Below are 27,284 nucleotides of genomic sequence, written 5' to 3'. Positions count from 1 at the left end.
AGAGTCACTCCCTCCCCAGAGCTCGCGCTTTTATCGCTCTGCAACTTTTCGATTTCTAGATTCAAAAAAAGTCTCCTTCGACACGTCCTAGCGGCGGCGAGAAGACTCATACCTAGATTCTGGACACAGACACAAACCCCTTCTAAGTTGGACTTGATTACAGAATTGAATGACATGTTTAGATTGGAGGAACTGATCGGACAGACCACGGAAACATCAGTGAGAGTCCTAGACCTATGGACCCCATGGATCTTGTTCAGGGATTCGCCTGATAGAGACTCATGGCTAGCCGAGGGGGACTAACATGAGCAGGAACTGGTCCATCCCTGTTTGGGGGGGGCCCGCGCAGGCTGGATGACATTTTTTTTTTTCCCTCGAACTTTCCTTATGTTTGTTCCCACTTGCTTAATCTGTGATCCTTCTTGTTCCTTCCTCTCAAGGCCTTGTTTAATTTTCCCCTTCCTACTCCTTTTCTTACTCAGATCTTGAAAGAAAAATGTCCGTAGACCTCGAGAGCTAAGAAGACGTTGTAGACAATCCGTTCCAAGCAAAGACTGAAGTTTATTCCGAGATAGTAACAGAGCAGTTAAGACAGGTTATGTGGCAGGATGACACACGCAGGTGTCTGGCAGAACAGCAAAATTAGCAACAGATGAAGAAGAAGTGGCCCCTGAAAGACGTGTGGGGGCTTTTATACATGTTAGACAAAGGAAAGCTCATACTGCAGAGAAAGGCGTACACATTAGAGAACAAAGAATATAATGATAAATCATGACATTATTTACGAGCATTGCAGTAAAAACTTATCAGATCCCTATGGGCCTCCATGATACTTTTAATTAATTCAGAAATGTTGTCATGGCTGGCATCTCTGATCCCTGAAGGCCGCCTCTAATCACATAACTCTTCACACACTGACAACTCTATTGACAACTTTGTGTCTTTATCAATTCAATATAAGGTTGAACTAGATGGACCTAGGTCTTTTTTCAACCTAAGTAACTATGTAATATATCTGCTATTCATGACTACACATCACCATCTATCAACTGACGCAATTGTATTCTTCTATTCAATTTAACCTTTTTTGGACCTTTTCTTATACTTGCTAATAACACTGATGTCATCTCTTTCTCCTCTCTGGGGGGAGAACTCTAGCCAATGCATCTCATTAGCTGCAAAGTTAGTTTGCTCAAGTCTGCCTAAGATGGCTGTTAGGTACAACATGGCTGCTCAGCACATTATGGCTGACTATTCTCTAATAACTCCCCCTTTTGTACTCTGTCCAGAGTACAACTTACAGCACTGAGCTACCCAAGGGTGAATTGCCATAGATAGGATTATCGAGAGACCACATTGACTCATACACCTGTAAGCCAGTTTTTTTCAAGAGATCAGATTGAGCATATACATGGAGGGCCCACATCCCTTGCAAAAACATACAAAAAACAAAAAAAATAATGAAAGTATGAGTCCCAAAGTAATGAGTCCTGTAAGAGTCCTTAAATATTCTGATCCATGTTTTCCTTTCCTCCCCAAATTCTGGAATCTCCAGATCTTCTCCCTCTGTCACACTATCAGAGTCCCACTGTATAGTGTGAAACACCACCTGCAGATACTCTGTCGGATCCATGGTTAGGGACCTGCGGGAAAAATAAAAGTGAGGTATCAGTTCTTACCAATATTAAGAAGTTTGCATTGATCAACGTGAATAATTTTAACACCTTTGTCTCTTTGCTTGCTAAACCTATGTACTCCTAAAACTGTGGGGCCAATCACTTGAGTTCTATCTGACGTTTTTAACTATGATGTGAGCTTGTGTAACACTTTTGGATTGAAAGGATTTTTCAATAGGATCGACACAACTTTTAGCCATCTGAAAAGCAAAATACTGCTAAAGGTGCTAAATCTATTGTTGGTTTTGGTGCCACTGATCCCTCTGTACTATAGCTTGTTCTGGGCAAGGAGATACAAGGTCACTTGGCAAATGAACAGGCATCTGTCTTCCCGTCATTAATTCAAAAGGAGAAATTCCTGTGGATTTGGAAGCCACAGCACGGATGGCCAGCAGAATCGCTGGTAAAATCAAAGGAGCAGATCCGACTATGTGTCTTACTTGATTCATCGTCCAGTGAACAGCCAGTACATGCTTCATGCACAAAGTGAAGCCCTTTTCCACGCACGTTAACAACTGAGCGGAAAAACCCAAGGCATGTAAATGACTTGCAATTTCAGAATTTTCTTTGGGCCATTCTTGCAAAAGCACAGATGAGATGGATACATCCCCTGTGCAGGCTTGGATGTAAAAGGGCTGGGAGGGATCAGGGTTGATTAATGCCATGGCTGCAGTGAGAGCCCGCTTTAACCCGTCAAAGGCCTGTAGGGCTTCGATAATGATTTGGACATAATCATTCTCAATACCTTTTAGGAGCTCATATAGTGGTTTAGCAAGGCAAGCAAAATCCACAATAAATTCCCTGGAAAAATTCACAATGGGTACGGAGAAAAATCTGTTTGCAATGTCAAGACATGAAAACACTTTACATTCATTCCTCAGCTGCGACATGACTTCAGAGACGGATGCAACAAAGTAAGCAGCTAATGGAGTGTACTTATTTACAAGTCTCAGGTCCACAACCATGCGAAAGCTACCATCTGTCTTTTTGACAGGCAGGATGGGGCTGTTGCACAGGGAGTTTCTATTCACGACCGCGCCCTGTTTTTCCAACCCACTCTCCAGCTCTTCTTCCACAGGCACAATAACAGAACAAACAGTGGCTCTCTTGTCACGCCACAGAACTTGGTTACATAAATCAACAACAATTCCCATTTCTCCTAGTACATCAGTTCCCAAAATAGTGGAGTTCACCTGTGAATTTACCCAAAAAGCACATCGAAGGCCCCTTTGCTTCGATCCCCCTGTGTCCTGAAATTTCAGGTTCACTGGGCAACTCTTTTTTGCTTGTATACAGGAGCCTTCAAATCCTATCAAAGTGGTAGATTTCACATTGGTTAACAAGGTTTCAACCACATCCTCAATAGATTCAACATTATTCAAAACTCTTAACTTGAAAGCCCTGTCCAAGGGTACTTTCTTCCCAAACTGTTCCATCATCGCATTCCTATCCCCTTGATCGATGCTACTCAATGACTTGTCAAACACTACGCTGCAACCCACTTAATTGTTTCAACTCTAAGCTCATCCCCTTTTTTAATTTTAAAGGACTCTAACAATCCTGGAGTAGGCTTTCTCCCTCCTAGCTTTTGGGAGATCACTAACTTCATCCTCCCCTGAGAATCTGTAAGGTCATAATGAATCCCTCTTCCTTCTTGTAATTTGTAGTGGAACATAAATTCAGGAGGAACAAAGGACAGAAAGTATCGGGTAGCATCCTCTGTGGACTCAATTTGAAACTTATTCAACCATGATTCAAAACCAAGAACATTGGTTTGGAACACCCCTTTACTTTCATCCCAATTGGGCAGGTTTTTAATAAATTTAAGATGTATCAGGGATGCCTGGCCGGGAGCTATTTTAGGGGTAGAAGTGGCATTAGGTTTGTCCTCTTGACTCTTTCATCACTGCATGCAGGTCTAGGAGCTCATACCCCTCCCTTTGTGCTACCTCTGCTTGCTTTAATGTCTCATTCAACTGCGCTTCTGTCGCGGGCGGGGAGGGCGCTGCGCTCACCACGCTCGGGTCTGGCGCTGCTGCTTGCTTGCCGCTGCTCGGTGGCTCGAGCGGTGAGCCGCATCCGGGGACTCGAGCGGCGCTCCTCGCCCGTGAGTGAAAGGGGTGGTTTGGGGTTGGAGGGTATGGTCCGTGACGCCACCCACGGTTTGTGGTGAGGTTGGACACCACCGCTGCTAGTAACGGGGATCCCGGGAGCGATGGCGGGGAGCAGCTTGGATGGGGTTTTTCCCCTCCGTGGGTAGGGGGTTGGTTGTCCCGGGGCCCGGTAAGGAGTCGGGGAAGGCAGAGGTTGGCGAGGTGCTGGACGGCACGGTGGTACTCACTCAGCCAATGATGGATACAGAGTCTCCGGTAAAACAAACGGCTGGATGGACGGGTCCCGCAGCCGGCTGCGGTAGTCACTCCCGGACGGGTGGTGGTGGCTGCCTTTCCCTGCACCTGTTGTGTATCTTCGGTCCCGATGGCTTCCCACCGGTAACCCGCTCCCCAGCGTGTGTATTTGCCAGAGGAGCCCCTTTTGCCCGCAGGCTCTGGCCCTGGGAATTCTAGTCCTGGCGGTGGCTGTATTTCCCTGCTTTCGGTTGGACGGTTGCCTTCAGTCGGGTCTTGGCTGTTTGGAAACCCCTGGGGTTCCGGTCACTAACGGATTTGACCTGTTTAACGGCGACTCCAAGCCTGGTCGGGGTCCGCAGGCCCTGCCGATTTGTGCTGGCTTCTCTTCTCTCCCCGGTTCGGTACCGGCGGGCCACCGCCCGACCCCGGTCCTACGGTTCAGCGTTGATCGGCCTCTCCTGCAGACGGCCACCACTGTCTGCCAACCTTGCTCTAGGTGCCCGGGCCACGTACCCGGACACGGTCAGTTTGCTCTTACTCCTCTTCTACCACTTTACTCCTCACTCTTTCACTCTCCAAAACTTCACTGACTTCCTTTCCCGCCTCCAGGACTGTGAACTCCTCAGTGGGTGGGGCCAACCGCCTGGCTCCACCCCACCTGGTGTGGACATCAGCCCTTGGAGGGATGCAACAAGGATTTGTGTGTGTGGCTGTTGTGCCTATCTCGGGGTGTGGGGTGTGTTGTTGCAGTACCTGTGACGACCTGGCTTGTCCAGGGTGCCACACTTCTCTCTCCCCATACACTATTCTATTCCACATGACCCCACTAATATGCTGTCTCTGAGGCTGTTGTCCAATTGTCTGATCAAAAGCCATCACTGTCTTACACAAAGCCGCTACTCGGCACCCTTCCCTAACTAGCATCTTCTTTCTGTCTAATTCTCTATTCTCTTGCACAAACCAGTGCATCCTTTTTAACGATGTAACTTCTGTATTAACCCCTTCCACCTGGGGTGTGTCAGCGTGCCTTTCTGCCTGTCTTTTTAACCACTCCATATCAGTTCAGTGGTCTACAAGGACTAGTTTTTAGTCTGCTCTAGTATCAACCAATGCGATTCAAGCAAGAGTTAGATACTCACACCTCTCTGTATGGAAGACCCGTGTGCCGGCTTGAGTCGACCAAGTGAGATGTAGTTGCTTTCCAGCCTCACTCACTACGCTTGCCAGGCGTATCCCTCCGTCTTTTAAAGCCTCTTTGCTACCGTGGCACAAAAACAGTTCTCCACGTCCTTGTAGATAAACTCACAAAGAGGTTTCTCTTAGTTAAACATAAATCTCTATAGTCCTTAGTCTCTTATAATAAATAAAAAAAACAATCAGGCAGACTGGGATGCACTCGTGAGTGGTTCTCTTCAGGCTGGCTTCCTTTGAGTGACTTCCACGTTGCGCAACGCTTTTTTCTTCTTTTTCCCTTCCAGTCCTTAGCTCTCGTCCACAAATTCTTTCTAGGTTCTTCTTGGAGGCAGCCACCGTCCTGGCTTCTCCTCCTTAGCTGAGCTCGCCACTTGAAAGAAAAATGTCCGTAGACCTCGAGAGCTAAGAAGACGTTGTAGACAATCCGTTCCAAGCAAAGACTGAAGTTTTATTCCGAGATAGCAACAGAGCACATAAGACAGGTTAGCGGCAGGAAGACACACGCAGGTGTCTTGCAGAACAGCAGAATTAGCAACAGATGAAGAAGAAGTGGCCCCCGAAAGACGTGTGGGAGCTTTTATACATGTTAGACAAAGGAAAGCTCATACTGCAGAGAAAGGCGTACACATTAGAGAACAAAGAATATAATGATACATCATGACATTATTTACGAGCATTGTGGTAAACACTATTGGATTCCTATGGGCCTCCATGATACTTTTAATTAATTCAGTAATGTTGTCATGGCTGACATCTCTGATCCCTGAAGGCGCCTCTACTTCACATAACTCTGCAAACACTGACAACTCTATTGACAACTTTGTGTCTTTATCAATTCAATATACCTGCTATTCATGACTACACATCACCATCTATCAACTGACGCAATTGTATTCTTCTATACAAATCAACCTTTTTGAACTTTTTCTTATACTTGCTAATAACACTGATATCATCTCTTTCTCCTCTCTGGGGGGAGAACTCTAGCCAATGCATCTCATTAGCTGCAAAGTTAGTTTGCTCAAGTCTGTCTAAGATGGCTGTTAGGTACAACATGGCTGCTCAGCATATTTTGGCTGACTATTCTCTAACAATCTTACTAGCCTACTCACCATCTTAAAACCTCCTGAGCTTCCACGGAGGAGATGTTTATTTATGTTAACTGTTGGGATATAAATTAGACTTATCTTTTTGTAATTACAGTCATGGCCAAAAGTTTTGAGAATGCTACAAATATTAATTTTTACAAAGTCTACTGCTTAAGTTTTTCTAAAGGCAATTTGCATATACTCCAGAATGTCATAAAGAGTGATCAGCTTAACAGCAATTACTTGCAAACTCAATATTGGCTAAGAAAATGAACTTTAATCTCCAAAACACATTTCAACATCATTGCATTCCTGCCTTAAAAGGAGCAGCTAACATTGTTTTAGTGATTGTTCCATTAACACAGGTGTGGGTGTTGATGAGGACAGGGCTGGCGATCAATCAGTCATGATTAAGTAAGAATGACACCACTGGACACTTTAATAGGAGGCTGGTGCTTAGTATCATTGTTTCTCTTCAGTTAACTATGGTTATCTCTAAAGAAACACGTGCAGCCATCATTGCTGTGCACAAAAATGGCCTAACATGGAAGAGTATCGCAGCTACAAAGATAGCACCAATAATCTATCGCATTATCAAGAACTTCAAGGAGAGAGCTTGCATTGTTGCCAAAAAGGCTCCAGGGCGCCCAAGAAGGACCAGCAAACGCCAGGACCGTATCTTAAAACTGTTTCAGCTGCAGGATCGGACTACCAGCAGTGCCGAGCTAGCTCAGCAATGGCAACAGGCTGGTGTGAGTGCTTCTGCACGCACTATGAGGCGGAGACTCTTTGAGCAAGGCCTGGTTTCAAGGAGGGCAGCAAAGAAGCCACTTCTCTCCAGAAAAAACATCAGGGACCGACTGATATTCTACAAAAGGTACAGGGAGTGGACTGCTGAGGACTGGGGTAAAGTCATTTTCTCAGATGAATCCCCTTTTCGATTGTTTGGGACATCTGGAAAACCGCTTATTAGGAGAAGAAGAGGTGAGCGCTACCACCAGTCTTGTCTCATGCCAACTGTTAAGCATCCTGAAACCATTCATGTGTGGGGTTGCTTCTCAGCCAAGGGAATCGGCTCACTCACAGTCTTGCCTAAAAACACAGCCATGAATAAAGAATGGTACCAGAATGTCCTCCAAGAGCAACTTCTCCCAACTGTCCAAGAGCAGTTTGGCGCCCAGCAATGCCTTTTCCAGCATGATGGAGCACCTTGCCATAATGCAAAGGTGATCACTAAATGGCTCATGGAACAAAACATTGAGATTTTGGGTCCATGGCCTGGAAACTCCCCAGATCTTAATCCCATTGAGAACTTGTGGGCAATCATCAAGAGACGGGTGGACAAACAAAAACCAACAAATACTGTCAAAATGCAAGCATTGCTTATGCAAGAATGGACAGCGATCCGTCAGGATTTGGTCCAGAAGTTGATTGAGAGCATGCCAGGGAGAATTGCAGAGGTCCTGAAGAAGAAGGGTCAACACTGCAAATATTGACTTGCTGCATTAACTCATTCTAACTGTCAATATAAACTTTTGGTACTCACAATATGATTGCAATTATATTTCTGTATGTGATGTAAACATCAGACAAACACAATTAAAAACCAGAGGGCAAAAGATGATGTGAAAATATAATTTTGGTGTCATTCTCAAAACTTTTGGCCATGACTGTACATGCCTTCTCAATATAATTACTCCATATACTGATAAATTGATTTGCAATGTTGATGTTGATGTTACTTTTTGTGTAAAATTATAATAAAACTTAAACTAAAAATAGAGGAGATCCTAAGCGTTTTTTTTTTTTTTTTTTAATTATTTGATTTATTATAAAAAAAAGATGACGTGGGCCCCCCTCCCATTTTCTAAAATCAGCCAAGGTACAGCAGACAACTGGGGGCTGATAGTATTAGGGTGGGAAGGGCCATCGTTATTTGGCCCTTTCCATCCTAACAATAACAGCCCACAGCCGCCCCAGAAGTGGCACATCGATAAGATTCTCCAATTCTGGTGCTGGACGCGGTTCTTCCTATTGCCCTGGTGCAGTGGCAATCAGGGTAATAAGGAGTTAATGGCAGTCCACAGCTGCCACTGAGCGCTAGATTAGAGATAGCAGGCATCTATGATACACACTCATCAGTAATCTGTAAGTGAAAGTAAATAAACAGACACCCAAAAAATCCTTTATTTGAAATAAAAGAAAAAAAAGCCCCCCTATTTAAAAAAAAAAAAATAAAAAAAAAATCCAATTAAGAAACCAACCTCAGCCCCAAATAAGAAACTCGATCAATAAGAAACCAACTTCAGCATCGGGTTTTTATTGCTGATGTCGAGCGATACTGGTGGGAAAATAAGGGAAATGTCTGTTATTACCTCATATATTCCCTGCCCCCGCAGCGACTGACAGCCGCTCAGCATTAGAACCTGCTGTCAGTCAGTGCTGAGAGCGCGTATACAACAACTGATCACTGTATACTGAGCGGGGACTAAAACCACATTCATGCCATTCCTATGACTGAAAGCCGGACACTGTTATATTATGTTTATGGCCACATGTAAATATTTCTTAGCTATTTTGTAACACTTATTATTTTGTATATTTGGCTGTTTTTATCTGGTCAGGGCTAATAACACAGATGTGGATTGACAGTGGTATTTTCCTATATGTCACGCATTCGGGGGGAGGGGGTTAGTTCTCTATTTAAGTATTTTTATTTTCATTTTCCTTCCCTTGTAACTGGGGCTGATATAATGACTCAGCAGTGATCACATATCCTCTGTGTATGGAGGAGGAAGCACCGTCAGCTCTTTCTACCCTGTTTCCTTGAAACCCTGAAAATAAGCCCTAGTAGGATTATTGGGGATTTTTTGATTATACTTAAATATATGCCCTACTCCAAATATAAGCCCTAGTTGTAGTTCCATAGGGAACTGTCCAAGGATCTAAAAAATGTATAGAATGCAGCAGGACTCTTATGAAACAAAGCAGTCACCCCCAAAAGAAAGTGGACACCCTCAAAAGAAATCAGACGCCCCCCAGACCAGACCCCAAACAATTACAGTTGGCAAGTACCGATGGTGGATGGGCTCTCACACAGAGATTTGTGTTGCTGTCAGGTCTCTCGCTGTTCCCACTGCTTTGCACCGCAGAGCTATGTATACAGTGACAGAGAAGGCAGAGGCAGTAATAAACCGTCTGTTCCTTATGTAGAGATGGACGGATTTCCTCTCCGTTGCTACATGTTTGCGCATAGATGCATTGCTATATAATGATATTGTAGAACATCACTGCAGAGTAGGAGTGAGATGGCCCGGACATGTAAAGTCTACGAGCTCCGAAACCAGTTTAGAATATCTAAACTTTTTTATTTACATAATTTTTCTAGTCTCGGAGTGAAATATAATGTGAACACATTTTGTAATTGGGATAATTTTCACTATTTTGCTGCCTTCGAACAAGAAATGGGCGGTAAATTGCGCGTCAGTGAGTGCACAGATCCGTACGCCATGTGTGGCCCCTCTTCTTCCGTTAGAGACAAGAATACATCAAATCCTAATTCCATTGCCCTGTTTTTATTTCCCTACTCTTATTACGGGAGCAATTGCTCTTTTATTTTTCTCCGCTCACATTGCCGTATAAAGGATTGTGTTTTTTTATAAAAAATAATGTGCTACTTTTACAGTTGTACTATTTACATAGCACATTTCATGTTTACTACTCAAATGATATCTCAACTCCCTTATCTTATTATATTAATTTTCCATATGGGCTCCTTCCCATTCAGGTCCTTATAATATCGGATCCTCTCAGTGGAGATCTTCTATAGAAGAGAATTCTCCTGATTGCCCCGTGAAGGATGGATATGGACAGGGACAAGATGGCGGAGAGGATATTACACCTCACCCTAGAGATCCTCTTCCGGCTTACTGGAGAGGTGAGAGATTCTGATGACGTCACATTACATCATTCTTATCTATGGGAATAACAGATGGACAGAACTGGAGAGGTGAGGACTCTGGAAATGTCTGGAGTGAGATTTATTACTGTGTCTCTCCATAACCAGGATTACACAGTAGTGAAGAAGACCTCTAGTGAGCGCTGTCAGGCCCCTGTGTCTGAGGAATGGGGAAGACCCCTGAGCCCAATCACGGGGCCTCCACCTCACCCCCCGATACATGAGGACATCAATGACCAGAAGATCCTAGAACTCACCTACAAGATGATTGAGCTGCTGACTGGAGAGGTGACACTGCTGGGAATGCTGGGACATTATACAGTAACGCTATGAAGGGATCGGGGGTGACGGTATCATTGTGTGTGTCAGGTTCCTATAAGGTGTCAGGACGTCACCGTCTATTTCTCCATGGAGGAGTGGGAGTATTTAGAAGGACACAAAGATCTGTACAAGGACGTCATGATGGAGGTTCCCCAGCCCCTCACATCACCAGGTAATAGACAGGACTAAATACACACGGCCTATAATTATCTGTATGTAAGGAATGAATTCAGTCCCTGTATGTGTCTCCTCCAGTTCTATCCAGTAAGAGGACAACACCAGAGAGATGTCCCCGTCCTCTTCTCCCACAGGACTGTAAACAAGAAGATCCCGATGTTCCTCAGGATGTGTTTCCTCCAGCTCTATCCAGTAAGAGATATCTACTCATGTACTTTCTGCACTCATTTTGTGATTACATTTTTAGGTTTTCTGCTCTTGTTTTTTTAGGCTGTATTTTCTTTGCTTCTGCTTCTTCTGCTGTTTATTTCTAGTGTCTTCTCTATGTTGTTGTGAAGGAAACTCAAAGGCCTGCAGAAGGTTCATGAATACCCTGTTTTCCTAAAAATATGTGCTAGTTACAGTCAGGGCCAGCGTTGGGAGGAGTCAAACTGCGCAATTTCTCAGGAACCCACTTTCTTAAGGACCCCATCAGTTGTATTCTAAGGTTGATTGTTTAAGGACCTTTGATGAAGTCATGTGACATGATGTAACCAATGGTCTCTTAATTGCAGGAGTCTAAAAGAATTGAACAGAAGATAGGCTGGCATGCAGGACTGGCATTGGGGGAAAGGGAGAGCAAACTGGGCAATTTCACAGCGCCCCCATTCTTCTAGCGGCCCCAGTGTTTATATGTCGATTATAGGAATGCTTAAGAACCTTTTTGACATCACGTTATGTGACCAAATTTCTCTTAATTGCAGGAGTATAAAGCTGAAGAGGTGACAGGCTGGTGTGTGTGTGTGTGTGTGTGTGTGTGTGTGTGTGTGTGTGTGTGTGTAGATAGCTGAATAATAGAAAAAAAAAGAGTTACAGCCGCACACTGAAACACCACATTGTTAAACTACCAAAAAATATCTAATAAAATTATTGCTGTGGAGAATGTGAACTACTGGCAAACTACCCTGGGAGGAATGGAGACACCTTCAGAAGGAGATTTGACACCTAGAACCTGATTCTTCAAAGCAATTATGCCAGAATTCTGACAGAAATCAATCACTTTGACTTTCACTTTGTGAAAAAAGTTGTGCGACTAAATCATCACGGCGCGCTGTGCTGACATCACTCGCATGTCCTTCAGCTCCCAGCAGTACAAGCAGACATGGCCTCCTCTTGCTGGTGGCTCATAGCGAATTGTATGACCTCCAGCGCCACCGCGAAGAAGCTGACTATCAAACACGTGACTGTGATTGGAGGAGGCCTGATGGGTGCCAGGATAGCGCAGGTAACTGCAGCAACCAGACACACTTTTGTTTTAGTGGACCAGACTGATGACATCTTGAAAAAGTTTGCCAAATGAATTGAAGACAACTTGAAAAGGGTCACTAAGAAGATGTTGGACAAGCCTGAGGCAGCTGCAGAGTTCATCAGCAAAACCCTCTCTAACTTCAGCAGAAGCACAGACCCAGCGGCCGTGGTGCACAGCACTGATCTGGTGGTGGAAGCCATAATAGAAAACTTGGAAGTGAAAAACGCACTAATCAAGATACTGGACAAATTTGCACCAGAACACACCATATTTGCCAGCAACACATTCTTCTTGACATAGCCAATTCCACAACTAGGCAGGATCAGTTCGGAGGGCTGCATTTCTTTAATCCAGTACCAATGATGAAGCTGGTGGAGGTCATTAAGACACCAGTGACTAGCCAAACGACTTCTGACTCTCTCATGGACTTCAGTAAAGCACTAGGAAAGATGCCGGTATCATGTAAGGACACCCCAGTGTTCATTGTTAACCGTCTTCTGGTACCATACCTAATGGAATTCGTGCTTCTTCATGAAAGAGGTCATGCATCTAAGACATGGATGTTGCAATGAAATTGGAAGCCCGTTACCCAATGGGTCCTTTTGAGCTTTTGGATTATGTTGGTCTTGACACTAGTAAATAAGCCATTGATGTTTGGTACCAGATGGAACCTGCAAACTCCCTTTTTGCCCCCAGTGAATTGCTAAATAAGCTTGGAAAGAAGACTGGAGAAGGATTTTATAAAGACAGATGGTTGGCCTGGCACAGGTGTGGCGTCCTCCGCAGGAATGACACAGGTGTGGCGTCCACAGCAGGTATGGCACTAGGATGAGACAAAGGTTAGGAATGGTGAACTTATATACCTTTTAGGTAACAAGTGACCTCTGAGGTCACTTCCAGATAATGGGATTCTATCACGTTAAGAAAGGGGGTGTGGCCTCACGCGCAGCCTAAGATCACTTACTGCAGACCTGCATGTGGCCTGCAAGCAGGAAGAAGCTGCAGCAGACCCAGGAGCAGAGCGCACGACCCGGGAGTGAGAGCGGACCCCAGCAGAACCCAAATCAGTAGCAGAACCTGCAGAGCCGAGGGACAGGTAAGGCCTGTTTCACATGTCAGTGAAAAACACTGACGTTCTTCACTGACGTGTAAAACATGCACATGTCCCTCCGTGTTCCGTGATTCATGGCACACGTGGGTTGTTCATGTGCAATCCGTGATTGCATATGGACGTTACTCACCTGCCTTCGCTCCTGCTGTCCATGGTGCTGAACTCCTCGACTCTGCAGCGTCCGCCCACCGCTCTCTGCAGCTACTTCCTGGTCAGCTGTTCCTGCTATAATGAATATTCATGAGCGGGGCAGGCGCTGCAGAGAGCAGAGGCTGCACAGCGCGTCGCTGGCAAGGTGAGTGGAAAATGTTTATTATTTGATATGTCAGTGTTTTTCTGGTACGTGTTTCACTGATCACACACGGATCACACCATAGTGTGGTCCGTGGGTCATCAGTGATGCCAGAAAAAACGGACTTGTCTCCGTACAGAATCACGGACACGCGTGTACACTGCACAGAGACACGTTCAGTGAAAAATCACTGATGTGTGAGCAGACCCATTGATGTGTCTGCGTATGTCAATGATTCTGGTACGTATAAAAAAAAAAAACACAAACGTACTAGAATCACTGACGTGTGAAGGGGGCCTAAGAGGAAGGATGCCGCCGGAGGCTGGGAGCGGGAGTGCGCGTGGGGACCACGCTGGGACTGGGCAGGTGAGAGGAAGAGTGCCACCCTCTGGACCTGGCGGGGACGGGCCTTATCTATCCCCCCCGCCCCTCCGAAGCCCCACCCCTCATCAGGAATCTCTTCAGGAGAAGAGGGGCATTAACATTCTCCGCAGGTTCCCACGACCTATCCTCAGGACCAAACCCCTTCCAATCTACTAGGTGGTAGGTTTTACCTCGGACTTCCTTAGCCGCAAGGATGGTTTTTACCTCATAGACGTCTTCCTGACAGACCGGAGGAGGCGGGGCACCAGGATTCCTGTGGAACCGGCTTAGAACAACTGGCTTGAGGAGGGACACATGGAAAAAGTTCGGGCTGCAAAGCATAGATGGCAGCTTCAACTTGTAGGACAACTCATTGATCCATTGGAGCACCTCGAAGGGACCAATAAAGCGGGGACCCAACTTGTATGACAGCATCTTCAGGTGGATATACTTGGATGAGAGCCAGACCTTGTCTTCGGGATGAAAGGAAGGAGCATCTAGACGTCTCTTGTCAGTGTGTCTCTTCATATGGACAGAGGAACGTTCCAGAGCAGACTTAGCCTCAGCCCAGATGTCGGAGAAGGACCTCACAAGGTCATCAGCTGCAGGGTGCCCGAAGAACACGTCACAGGACACGGAACTTTGGTTTGCTATCTATAAACCACCTGGAACGGAAGGACTTGACGGAGGGACTCACTTTCGCGATTGTTATAATAAGAAAACTTGGCCCATGGAAGGAGTTTGACCCAGTTGCTGGGGTGTTCGTCCACGAAGTGGCGAAGATAGAATTCAGGACTTGGTTAATGCATTCTGCTTGACCATTGGACTGAGGATGATAGGCAGAAAAGAAGTCCAATTTCACAACGATCATCTTGCAGACTGCTCTCCAAAACTGAGCAATGAACTGGACCTCTCTGTCAAACACAATATGGAGAGGCAAGCCGTGTAGCCGGAAGATGTGCTGGATGAACAGTTTAGCGAGAACTGGGGCGGAAGGTAACTCGGTAAGTGGTGTGAAGTGGACAATCTTGGAGAACCTGTCCACCACCACCCAGATCACTGTGCAACCAGACAACTTTGGCAGGTCCGTGATGAAATCCATGCCGATGTGTTGCCAAGGAGCAGATGGTACTGGTAAAGGAAGCACAGGACCGGCTGGAAGCATCTTCGGGATCTTGTTCCGAGCACAGGAAGAAAAGGGATGAAAGAAATTCTAGGACATCTTGTTGGAGTCCTGGCCACCAGTAGTACCGGGAGATCAATTGTAGAGATTTCCTTTTAATCCACATTTCCTGCTATTCTCGAGGAGTGTCCTCACTGGAGTACACGTTCTCTATCGATCTCAGTGACAAACATCTTACCGGGAGGAAGTTGGTGCATATCAACCGGTGCCACCATTAGCTTTGAAGGCTCTATGATGTGCTGAGGCTTTTCTTCCTGATCCACTAACAGGAATGACCGGGACAGCACATTGGCCTTCAGGTTCTTCTTGGCTGGACGGAAATGCAGGACAAAATTGAAGCGGGCGAAGAACAATGACCATTGAGCCTGCCGTGGGTTTAACCTGTGAGCTGTTTGAAGATATGCCAGGTTCTTGTGGTTGGTATAGATGATGACTGGATGCACCGACCCTTCCAGCAGATATTGCCAGTCCTCCAGGGCCAACTTGCTTGCCAGCAACTCTCGGTCGCCAATCGAGTAGTTTCATTCTGCTGGGGAAAAAGCCTTGTAAAAGAAGCCACAGGTTACTGTCTTACACTCGGTAGTCTTCTGTGTAAGGACTGCACCGGCTCTGGAGGAGGAGGCATCTACCTCAGGGATAAACTGTTTGTTAGTGTCGGGTCTGTGCAATGCTGGAGCAGAAGTGAAGGCCCATTTAAGAGACAGGAAAGCTCCTTCAGCCTCCGGGGTCCATTTCTTTAGGTTCTCCCCTTTGCGAGTGAGAGAGGATATGGGATGCACCGGAGACGAAAAGTGTGGAATAAATTGCCGGTAAGATTTGGCGAATCCCAGGAACCTCTGGATAGCATTCAACCCTTCCGGACGGGGCCACTTCAGTATGGCTGACAGCTTTTCTGGATCCATCTTCAGACCGGTATCTGAGACTATGTAGACAAGGAAGGGCAGCGAGGTCTGCTCAAACAGTCATTTCTCGAGTTTGGCATAAAGGCGGTTCTCTCAACCTCCGCAGGACTAGACAGACATGTCTTCGGTGGGTAGGCAGATATGGAGAGAAGATAAGGATGTCATCTAGGTACACAACCACAAAGGTGTAAAGAAGGTCACAGAAGATGTCGTTCACAAACGCCTGGAAAACTGACGGAGCGTTACTAAGCCCGAAGTTCATCACTCGATATTCATATTGCCCATCACGAGTGTTGAACGCCGTCTTCCATTCGTCCCCCTACCAAATCTGGCCAGATTGTATGTGCCCCAGAGATCTAACTTGGAGAAGATCTTGGCACCTCAAATGCGGTCAAGTAATTCCGGTATAAGAGGTAGCGTGTATTTGTTCTTCACCGTGATCTTATTCAATCTGCTTTAGTCAATGCAAGGCTGTAGACCCCCGTCCTTTTTTCCAACAAAGAAGAAGCCCGCTCCGGCAGGAGAGGAGGACTTTTGGATAAAGCCTTGTGCTAAATTCCTCTTTATATAGTCGGACATGGCTTGGGTCTCTTCCTGCGACAGAGGATAGATGCGCCCACGAGGAGGACTTGTTCCGGAAGAGAAGGTCAATGGGACAATCATAGGGTCTGTGTGGCGGCAACATCTCAGCCTCCTTCTTGTCAAAGATATCGGCGTAGGACCAGTAGGCGGAGGGCAACCCGGGAAGATTGGCCAGCTCGACTGGTGGGTGCGGAGGAAGCACCGGGATCAGGCACTTATTGTGGCAGGACGCTCCCCATTGGAGTATATCTCCTGAATCCCAGTCCAATACCGGCTTGTGTGACCGAAGCCAGGGTATTCCCAACAGCAGAGCATGCGCCATACCGGGAAGCATGTGGAAGGCAATCGTCTTCGAATGCAGTAGCCCCACTTGCATTTCACAGGTCTCCGTGACGTACCGGATGGGTTCAGAAAGCGGTTAAGCTTTTTCACGGTTTTCACGGTGGAAACACTGATGGGAGTAGCAAGACATCGGACAGGAATATGGTGTTGATCCACCACAGCCTGCTGGATCAAGTTCCCGGCGAAGCCAGAATCCAGGACCACACGCTCCGATGGGATGGATGGGACCGCAGGACAGAGATACGGGTTCATGGAGAAAAGAAGAGGACTTGGCGTGACCTAGGGTGGCCTCTCCGACGAACCCTAGGCTCAGTAGTTTCCCAGCTTTACTGGACAGTCCTGAATCAGATGCTTGGCATTTCCGCAGTAAAAGCATTCTCCTGCCGCCCTCAGATTCCTCTGCTGCAGTCTGGACTCTGACGCGATCGACCTCCATGGGCTCATGCAGAGCAGTAGGCCTGGTGGAAGGAGGCAACATTGGTTGCTGGAAGGTGGGCGCCAGACGCGAGGTTCTCCTCTCACGGGTGACTTCTCTGGCACGCTCCTGGAAGCGGAGATCAGTATGGGTAGCCAGGGAGATCAGATCTTTCAAGGTAGTAGGTAAATCCCGGCCGGCCAGTTCGTCCTTGATTGTTCTGGAAATCCCTCCCAGAAGGCAGCTACCAATGCATCTTTATTACACCTGAGTTCAGAGGACAGAGTGCGGAACTCGAGTGCATACTGTCCCACGGTGAGATTCCACTGGCGGATTCTCACGAGCGAAGAGGTAGTAGAAGAGAGGCGTCCAGGCTCATAGAACACCTTGCGGAAGGTGTCGAGGAAGACGGACAGATCTTGGATGATCGGGTCATTCTTCTCCCAGAGTGGATTCATCCATGCCAGGGCCCAAGCTGTCAGATGGGACATGATCAATGCTATTTTGGAGCAGTCAGTCACCTGTTGCAAAGGCGACAGCTCAAAGTGCAAAGAGCACTGCTTCAGAAACCCGCGGCACAATCCTGGGTCACCCACATACATTTGTGGGGAGGCCAAGCGGGATCTGCCCATGCATGTAGATGATCCCACTGATTCAGAGGTAGCAGATGAAGCCGGGTTCTGCAGTGCATACAGACAAGAGTCCACGAACGCCATATATTCGGACATGCGTCTCTGAGCCTCGTGCTGGCGAGACAGTTCCTCCTGTATTTCTACAAGCTGTGGGTCGTCAGAGGATTCGGAGGCCTGCTTGGATGCCAGACGGGATTCCACGGACTTCATGTGTGCCACTAGCTTTGCTTGGGTCTCACGTTGGCGGGAAAGCTCTTGTTGCATGTCGGCCAGGTGGGTAGGCTTGGTCCCGGCGGAGTCCATGGCCTGAGCAAACTGTTATGCTCACTGAGTGGCAGCGAGCGTCCAGGGGTGGACCCACTGGACCATGCACCGGACTCCCATGAGAAAGCGACCAGCAGCGAACCCCTATAAAAGGACTGTGTGGTGCATTCCCCAAAGGGCCTAAACACACGGCAGCCAGGGACCAGTAGCGACAGTCTCTTAAGGCCAGGTACAGTCTCTTAGACGTTTGATGTCGGTGTTTCCTGATGAGGCACAACAGAGATGATACCGATGCGACGTCACAGCAGGTATGACACAGGTACAGGGTCCACAACAAGTATGGCATGAATATGACACAGGTGTGGCATCCACTGCAGGTATGACACAGGTGTGGCATCCACAGCAGGTATGGCACTGGTATGGCTCAGGTGTGCCGTCCACAGCAGGTATGGCACTATGACAAGACAAAGGTTAGGAATGGGCAGCAGATGCAAAGATACAATACAATAGCACACAGGGACCTGAATACTAGCAATGCACTATAAGCAGCGTTGCTCGGGCGCCTTCTGTCAGGAAAGGTGAACTTATATACCTTTTTAGGTAACAGGTGACCACTAAGGTCACCCCCAGGCAATGGGACGCTATTACTTTAAGAAAGGGGGCACGGCCTCGCACGCAGCCTAAGATCACTTACTGCAGACCTGCGTGTGGCCTGCAGCAGACACAGGAGCAGAGCGTACGACCCGGGAGTGAGAGTGGACCCCAGCAGAACTCGAATCAGAAGCAGAGCTTGCAGAGCCGAGGGACAGGTAAGAGGAAGGACGCCACTGCCGGAGGCTGGGAGCGGGATTGCGCGTGAGGACCATGCTGGGGCTGGGCAGGTGAGAGGACCTGGTGGGGACGGGCGTTACATTAACAGTCTAGTGCCTTACAGTCATGATTCTCTATTTCATCAACATCCTTTTGTACCGCTGATTCCAAACATTTATACATCATAGCCATGTTATAGTCAATAAAAAATGAATGTACAAAAAATAAATTGTGCGACTTTTGGAGGTTTCACGCCAATTTTAACCAGCTTTGCAAAAATAGGCAGAGCTTGGCCAGAAAAAGGGTGTGATACCACCGTTTCCCTAAAGTCCACTTTACACACAGAGATAAATCTTTGGCAGATCTGTGGTTGCAGTGAAATTGTGGACAATCAGTGCCAGGTTTGTGGCTGTGTACAAATGGAACAATATGTCCATGATTTCACTGCAACCACAGATCTGCCAAAGATTTATCTCTGTGTGTAAAGTGGCCTTAATTCATAACAAACTGTGATGTTCCCTATGCCAGAAATCTCACTCAAGTCCCTGACAGTGTACATCCCCGGTCTTGATGAATTGAAGCCCTAATGTTTATCTGCACAGACAGCAAGACCCTGCTACCTGCTTTGGTTACAAAGCCTATATAGGATAGGCCATCAATGTTACAGTCCTGAACAAGCTCATTAAATATTTGGCATCTGTCTATTTTATTTTCGTCTTCAAATAAAAACCCCTTTTTGAAATTGTCTATCTTGTGGATCAATGTCACAACAAGATGATTGCAGGCATCGACAACTGTCATGGCGGCATCAGGATCTGTAGAAATTACAGATTCTGGCACTCTGCTAACTTCTCTGATGTCTGTGAGCAGCGCAGGGACACGCCGGCGTCGAACAACATACTTAGTAAGACTAGCAAGAGTTATTCTCTGCTGGGCTCCTTGTTAATGTCTTTCATCGCATGCTGTACGGGAGCCAATATCATTCACTCCCCTTCTGTATATGCTGGCTGGACTATTCCATTAATGCCAGCTATAGTTTACCTATACAGGTCGGGTGAGGTATTGTGATACAAACTGGTGGTTGTTGTGCATTATTGCTGTGAGCAGTTATGGTGTTAACCCTTGTTGTCGTTTTGTTTCTGCTTTCCAGCTCTTGCTTTTCTCCTTAGTCTCTCACTATTTATTTCTGTGAATTTGCAGTGTGTCTGATTTTGGTTTTCCCATCTGTCTTAATCTGTATTTCCATCATACTCCTGCCCCTTCCTTCCACGTTCAAAGGTAATCCAGAGTTTAGGGATAGCCTAAGATCTCCTAGCATGAAAGAAAGTATAGGAGGCTCCTGTCTTTCATTATCCTACAGTCACATTGCGACAATCAGTCAGATTATTTACTGTAGTACATTCCAAAGAACTGGTGCTAGGAATGGGAGATCAGAATTAACGAAGATGTAACTCTTATGTCGGCGTCACACGGGACGATATATCGTGCGATCGCATGAGCGATCGCACCCGCCCCATCGTTTGTGCATCACGGGCAATTCATTGCCTGTGGCGCACAAAGTCGGTAACTGCCGTCACATGTACTTACCTCCCGCACGACCTCGCTGTGGGCGGCGAACATCCTCTTCCTGAAGGGGGAGGGACATTCGACGTCCCAGCGACGTAACACAGCCGCCGGCCAATAGAAGCGGAGGGGCGGAGATGAGCGAGACGTAACATCCCGCCCACCTCCTTCCTTCCTCATTGCCGGCGGGATGCAGGTAAGCTGTGTTCGTCGCTCCCAGGGTGTTACAGGGAGCGACGTGTGCTGCCTCAGGAACGATGAACAACCGGAGCACAGAAGGAGGACCGATATTTTGAAAATGAACGACGTGTCAACGAGCAACGATAAGGTGAGTATTTGTGCTCGTTCATAGTCGTTCGGAGGTGTCACACGGTACGATATGTCACACGATGGCGGATGTGCATCACTAACGACGTGACCCCGACGACCTATCGCCCGATATATCGTACCGTGTGACGCCGGCATTAGATCTCGAAATTGGAAAACAGATTCAGAATAATTTGTTTCCTAATTTAATTTCTGATGTTATGGTTTAACAAAAATAAATCTACTTTCAAAATTATATCATTAAAAAATAATAACATTGTGTTTATTTTTAGCCGATGACTGTATCAGGAATTCAGATGGACATCTAATATCTTCAGAATTTAAAACAGATGATGAAAGTATCACACATGATACATATGAAGAGCATGCTGCTGTCCCAGATATACCTCCAGTCCTTCCTTGGAAAGCTCTATCATCTGATCTTTTCAAACAAGTCCAAAATTCCCATTTATCACAGAACTGTAAGCAAAATAAAAGTTACAGAAGGGAAGTGGAACATGAAATGGCTCCTACAAGGGAGAAACCATTTTCATGTTCAGCGTGTGGGAAATGTTTTACTCAGAAATCAAGCCTTGTTAAACATCAAAAAATTCACACAGGAGAAAAGCCATTTTCATGTTCAGAGTGTGGGAAATGTTTTACTCAGAAATCAAGCCTTGTTAGACATCAGAAAGATCACACAGGGGAGAAGCCATTTTCATGTTCAGAGTGTGGGAAATGTTTTACTCAGAAATCAAGCCTTGTTAAACATCAAAAAATTCACATAGGAGAAAAGCCATTTTCATGTTCAGAGTGTGGGAAATGTTTTACTCAGAAATCAAGCCTTGTTAGACATCAAAAAGATCACACAGGGGAGAAGCCATTTTCATGTTCAGAGTGTGGGAAATGTTTTATTCAGAAATCACACCTTGTTAGACATCAGAAAAATCACACAGGGGAGAAGCCATTTTCATGTTCAGAGTGTAGGAAATGTTTTATTCAGAAATCAGATCTTGTTAAACATCAGAGACTTCACACAGGAGAGAAGCCATTTTCATGTTCAGAGTGTGGGAAATGTTTTATTCAGAAATCAAATCTTGTTTACCATCAAAAAATTCACACAGGGGAAAAGTCATTTTCATGTTCAGAGTGTGGGAAATGTTTTCCTCAGAAATCAGACCTTGTTAAACATCAAAAAATTCACACAGGGGAGAAGCCATTTTCATGTTCAGAGTGTGGGAAATGTTTTATTCAGAAATCATACCTTGTTAGACATCAGAAAAATCACACAGGGGAGAAGCCATTTTTATGCCCATAATGTGCTAAATGTTTTACTATGAAATTAAGCTTTGTTTACCATCAAAAATATCACACAAAATAAACAATTTTATGTTCTGAATGTGGAAAAAGTAATTCTCAGAAATCAGATCTTGTTAAACATCTAAAGAAGCCGCACAGGGAAGGAACCTTTTTCATGTTGTGAATAATTGAAATGTATAACTGGTAAATCAAGTCTTGCCGACATCAGAAAACCAACAGAGCGGAGCAGCCATTCTCGCTTTCCGAACTTGCCAGTGTTTTTAACATTAATGAGGTCCTGTTGTCAGATGAATTACACGGGAGAAGCCATAATGATGTACCATAATTCAAAGGGTTTTATCTAAAAATCAGCTACAATTGCTTAAAGGAAAGGTGTTGCTTTTTTTATTTTTGTATTAATAGTGATTATAAAATCAATATTTTTGTAACAAATTTTTTGTTTTTTTCAAACAATAGTAAGTACATACTGTAACATCTCCTTTTACCCGCTTCTTTTGACATATTTATAATGATTAAAGAAACCAATATATATGGTAAGATTTTACATGTATAATCAAGTACAACCAATACATTGAATTGCACCTAACTGGATGAATGAACGTGTGCACCCGGACCCCACAGACACCATGAACATGGTTTATTCACTTGACAACGCATTATATGTGAATAACTCCCCCTCCTCCACACTTGATATCCCATTCTCTTATACCTGGTCCAATTCTTCTGGAGCCACTCTTCCATTTTAATATGCATCACACTAAACATTAAGCTAGTTTAGAAATTACTCATCTTAACAGCTGTTAATGGTACGATAGTCTAGAAAAGTCTAACCATTTCCCCCAGGACACTTCAAACTGGAAACCTTTATTTTTCTTGCTGACAATCATATGTTCCATAATACAGTTGTGCTGCATTTTCGTTATAATTTCTTGAATGGACGGTACAGACTGTTGTTTCCATTTATTTGCAATGCTAGCTCTAGCTACTGTCAAGAGATGGGCGGTAATAACTGCATCATCATAGGTCATAGTTTCTAATCCTAAAGACAGCAAAGCTGTTCCCGACCCCAAATCAAAGGCATAGCCCAAAACTTTACTCAGTAATTGTTGCACCTCTCTCCAAACTTGTTGGATTATTCCACATTCACACCACATGTAAATTAACGAACCTGGAGAGTTCTCACCCCTCCAGCATGTATCTGAGGAATGCGGGAAGATTTTGTTTAATCTTACTGTTGTATAATACCACCTATAAAGAATCTTTCTGGAGGTCTCTAGATGATTAATGCAATGCAACATCTTTTTATGCAATTGGAACGCATGCACCCATTGCTCCTTCAAGTAACGAGTATCTAAATCTTTTTTCCCATTTTTTCACATATGGTAGAGAGTGTGGGGGGCTGCACCGAGTTCAGGGCCTCGTATGCTACTGAGATCCTTTTAGCCGAATCTTTATTAACTGTAAAGAAATTTTCATATTTGGCTATAAGGGTGTCCTGCTCTGATGATACGCCAGCTATTAGGTGCCTGATTTGGAGATATTTATAAAAATCCCTGCTGTGTACTCCATATTTGTCAATGATATCTGAGAAATTCATTAGGACCCCCCTGACATAATACAACCTGTCGTAGATATGCCTTTTGATATCCACTCATCTAGATTGGCAAAGGGAATTACTCTACTGATAGCCAACATCGGAATCTTATTGATCCTTATGGGAATCAGCCTGTGCCCAACTGTTTGCGATAGCCACATATTTGTACCCACCCGTACTGTTGGATAGTCTGGAATCCTCACCTTTTTCGTGAGGCGGAGATGCCACATAAAGGAGACCATAGAGAGGTGCTTCACTAGTTGTGTTTCCAGTTGTTCCCAGGCTTTAGTTAAGTCTCCCCTCCACCAATATCTAAGCTGGTCCACCAGTGCAGCCTGGTAATATGCTCTAACACCAGGGCACCTCAAACCTCCCGCTGCTATTGGCATAAAGAGAAGTTTCGCCGAGATTCTCACACTTTGACGGTTCCTTATAAAGCTAGTTAGGGCTGACTGGATCCTGTTTAGAGTGCATGATAAAATTTTAATAGGTAAGTTACGAAAGTAGTACAAAACCTGGGGCAAGATCATCATTTTAACTATGGCAACAAGGCCTATACAGGAGACTAATGTTTTAGGGTATGCTTGCATCTCTTTTGTTATATTTTGCATTAAGTTTAAGTAATTAACTTTTTGTAAATTTTTGATCGGGAAAGTCAGGTGAATGCCCAGGTAGGGGATTTTATCTGTTACCCAGGTCAGTGGGAATTCAGCCTCCAAGTTCTTTTTAATGTCTTCCGAAATTCCCATATTAAGTATCAAAGATTTGCTCATGTTAACTTTATAATAACTAACTTGACCGAACTGGGCAATGTACCTAAAGATGTGTTGTAACGATACCTCGGTGTTTGTGACACATAAAAAAATCAGTATATTTAATACAAAATTAAAATCTCTGCTTATTTAGTTATTATTTAATTCTAATTTTAATGAAGGCACTGGGGGCTGCCATCTTGGATTTGGTGTTTGTAATGAGTTACCTCCACTATGGCAGCCCCCTGGGCATAGACTCTGATAGTGGGGCTCTGACCCCATTTAGTAACATTAGAGAAGGCGTCTGCTGTGACCTGGACGGGCCCCCTGGGCTGTCCAGATCACAGCAGAGGGAGGAGATCAGCGCCATCATTGTGGAGCTCACAGCCTTTGCTGTTTGCTCCACTTTACCCCTGTCAACCGCCGCGATGTGTGAGTACGGGACGCCGGGCCACCTCCCCTCCCCTCCTCCTGCTGTTACCGTCTCCAATGACACCCCCTCCCTCTGCTCTTCCCAGCCATCCGCTATCCCCCCTGCATGCAGTGCAGCAGAGCTGTGTGTGTTTGTGCGCGTGTGCATGCAGAACATGTGAGTACCGGAGCCCCTCCCCCCACCACTGCTGCTACCGTCTCCAATAAGACGCCCAGCTTTCCCCTCCCCGCCTGCCTCCTGTCGGCCTGTGTGTGTACCGGTGATACTGTCTGCTGAACTGTATCTAATCCTATCCTGTGTGAGACTGTCTGCTGAGCTGTGTATCTAATACAATCCTGTGTGATACTGTCTGCTGAGCTGTATCTAATCCCATCCTGTGTGATACTGTCTGCTGAGCCATGTATCTAATCCTCTCCTGTGTGATACTGTCTGCAGAGCTGTGTATCTAATCCTATCCTGTGTGATACTGTCTGCTGAGCTCAATAAAAGGAAAAATTACCAGCTCACCCATCTGGAGAACTATTAAAAGGAACGGTGCAGGCATCAAGAAACAGCCAGACCGGGCTGCAGACAATCACTAAACTTGAAGAAAAAGAAAGGATCCGGCTTCCAAGTTCCAATTGAATTAAACATTTTTTTCTTAATTCAACAAAGATAAAAAGGTTCTTCCATAATAATAAAATCCAAGTTACATGGTTTACTGATTCTGCCCCTGATGTTTTTTCAACAGATTATAGTTCAGATTATTATCGGGTCATTAAAACAATAAAGAAATATTTGCCCATACTAGAGGTGGATGATGTATTGAAAAAAATTCCAAGTAAAGTGATTAGATTTGTATCCAGGAGAAACGCCACCCTGGCCAATGCCTTATCACCCAGTGATCACACTGGAACCCAGAAACACTAACATTGCTCTACGCAACTGGCTCCCCACAACAGGATCATATAAATGTTCCCAAAGAAATTGGGGTCTGTGTAAATATATGAAAAATACAACGGTTATTAAATCTTGCAACTCAGGAACAGAGATTAAACTTAGATCACTGATGAACTGCAGCACAAATGAATTATTATATGTGATCACATGTGAAGCTTGTTGTCTTCAATATGTGGGTAATACTACTCGATCCCTGCGGCGTTGTATATCAGAGCATATATACGACGTTAGCCATACTACCACCCGTACACCTGCCGTTTCTAAACATTTCCCGATCAAACGTAGGAGATCTAAGTTCACTTAAGGTGAGTGCAGCAGAGAAAGTGAGTGCCCACACGTGGTGGCAATCTAAATAAACTTCTATTACGCAGAGAAGCAAAGTGGATGATTTTACTGAACAGCAGAGTTCCAAATGGTGTAAATATCAGGAATGAAATCTTAAATGCATTGTGATGCTCAACGTAATGGTATCGGCCAATTAACACGATCTCCGTAATGTGTTTTGTAATCATTTTCTATTTTGTCATGCAGACTTTAATAGTTGCAACCACTTTCTGCTCCCCTTTTTAGCTTAAATTTCCTTCCTCCTTTCTTTTTTTTATAAAATGTGTATGGTACTTATATCATGCAACTGAGTATTTTACCGGAGTTCATCCGAATGTTTCCTTCATTATTTTTGTTTGCACATTTATGGTTTCTTAAAAATAAGAGAAACAAGAAGAAAAAGAAATTTGGTATAATTTGATAAATGAATTCTTGTTTCTCTGCAGTTTCAGAGCGTGTTCACACTGCCGTTAAACCTGCTGCCCCCTATGGATAGACGCTTATATTGCATTCATGTTCACATTAATAGATTATTAGTATGTGGTAATATTTTAGATCTAAATAAATGCGGTAATAATTTAGATTTGCTGTTTGTGCACTCTCTGGTACTGTTTTTTCAAATTGATGATTGAAAAATGTGAATGATCCTTTGTTATAGAGAAATATAGTGATAAAAATAACGGATCACTATATTTTCTATTAATGATCATGCCATGTCTTAGTCTGCCGCCCTTTATGGGTAGAAGTTTATATTACATCAGAGTTTATGTTAAGTGGTTGCATGAATGTGGTAATATTATAGAGTCATGTTGTAAACTGCGGTATGAACATGGTTTCATGGTATGCACATTTCCTGATGAGGGAAAAAGGAAAAAAAAAATTTTTGTACAAGATTTTATGTTTGGAACATTTGGAATAGTCTATAAATGTTATTTGTTATGTCTGTGAAAATGTTCTATTTTTTTTCTTTTTGTCAGTCACAGGGTGTGATTGCACATAGGGTTCTAATTTTTTCTCCCCACCCTCTAATTGTATGTTACCCTTTATAATGGCAATGTGATTCATATGGCTTTGTTTAGAGTAAGGAGTTGTCACTCCGAAACG

At 44.9% G+C, this 27,284-nt stretch overlaps 2 protein-coding genes and 1 pseudogene across 2 annotated transcripts in view; all 3 read left to right on the top strand.

Annotated features, from left to right (window-relative positions):
- Positions 1–11,906: 11,906 nt before the first annotated feature.
- Positions 11,907–12,978, top strand: LOC142282756 (hydroxyacyl-coenzyme A dehydrogenase, mitochondrial pseudogene; annotated as a pseudogene).
- Positions 12,979–21,130: 8,152 nt separating this feature from the next.
- LOC142282757 (uncharacterized) lies at positions 21,131–22,504 on the top strand. Its single transcript, XM_075333034.1, has one exon. The coding sequence runs from the start codon at positions 21,342–21,344 to the stop codon at positions 22,134–22,136; it is 795 nt and encodes a 264-aa protein (XP_075189149.1). The 5' UTR covers positions 21,131–21,341; the 3' UTR covers positions 22,137–22,504.
- Positions 22,505–23,771: 1,267 nt separating this feature from the next.
- The window catches only part of LOC142282748 (uncharacterized), a 45,146-nt gene continuing 41,633 nt past the window's right edge, over positions 23,772–27,284 (top strand). Inside the window, exons 1-2 of the mRNA XM_075333025.1 lie at positions 23,772–23,876; positions 26,627–26,750. Of these exons, the coding sequence (XP_075189140.1) occupies positions 23,772–23,876; positions 26,627–26,750 (229 nt within the window). The remainder of the gene's footprint in view (positions 23,877–26,626; positions 26,751–27,284) is intronic.

Source organism: Anomaloglossus baeobatrachus, unplaced genomic scaffold, assembly GCF_048569485.1.
Source record: "Anomaloglossus baeobatrachus isolate aAnoBae1 unplaced genomic scaffold, aAnoBae1.hap1 Scaffold_52, whole genome shotgun sequence".
Taxonomy (NCBI): domain Eukaryota; kingdom Metazoa; phylum Chordata; class Amphibia; order Anura; family Aromobatidae; genus Anomaloglossus; species Anomaloglossus baeobatrachus.
Note: the sequence above shows the minus strand (reverse complement) of the source record. Positions and strands in the feature narration are given on the sequence as shown.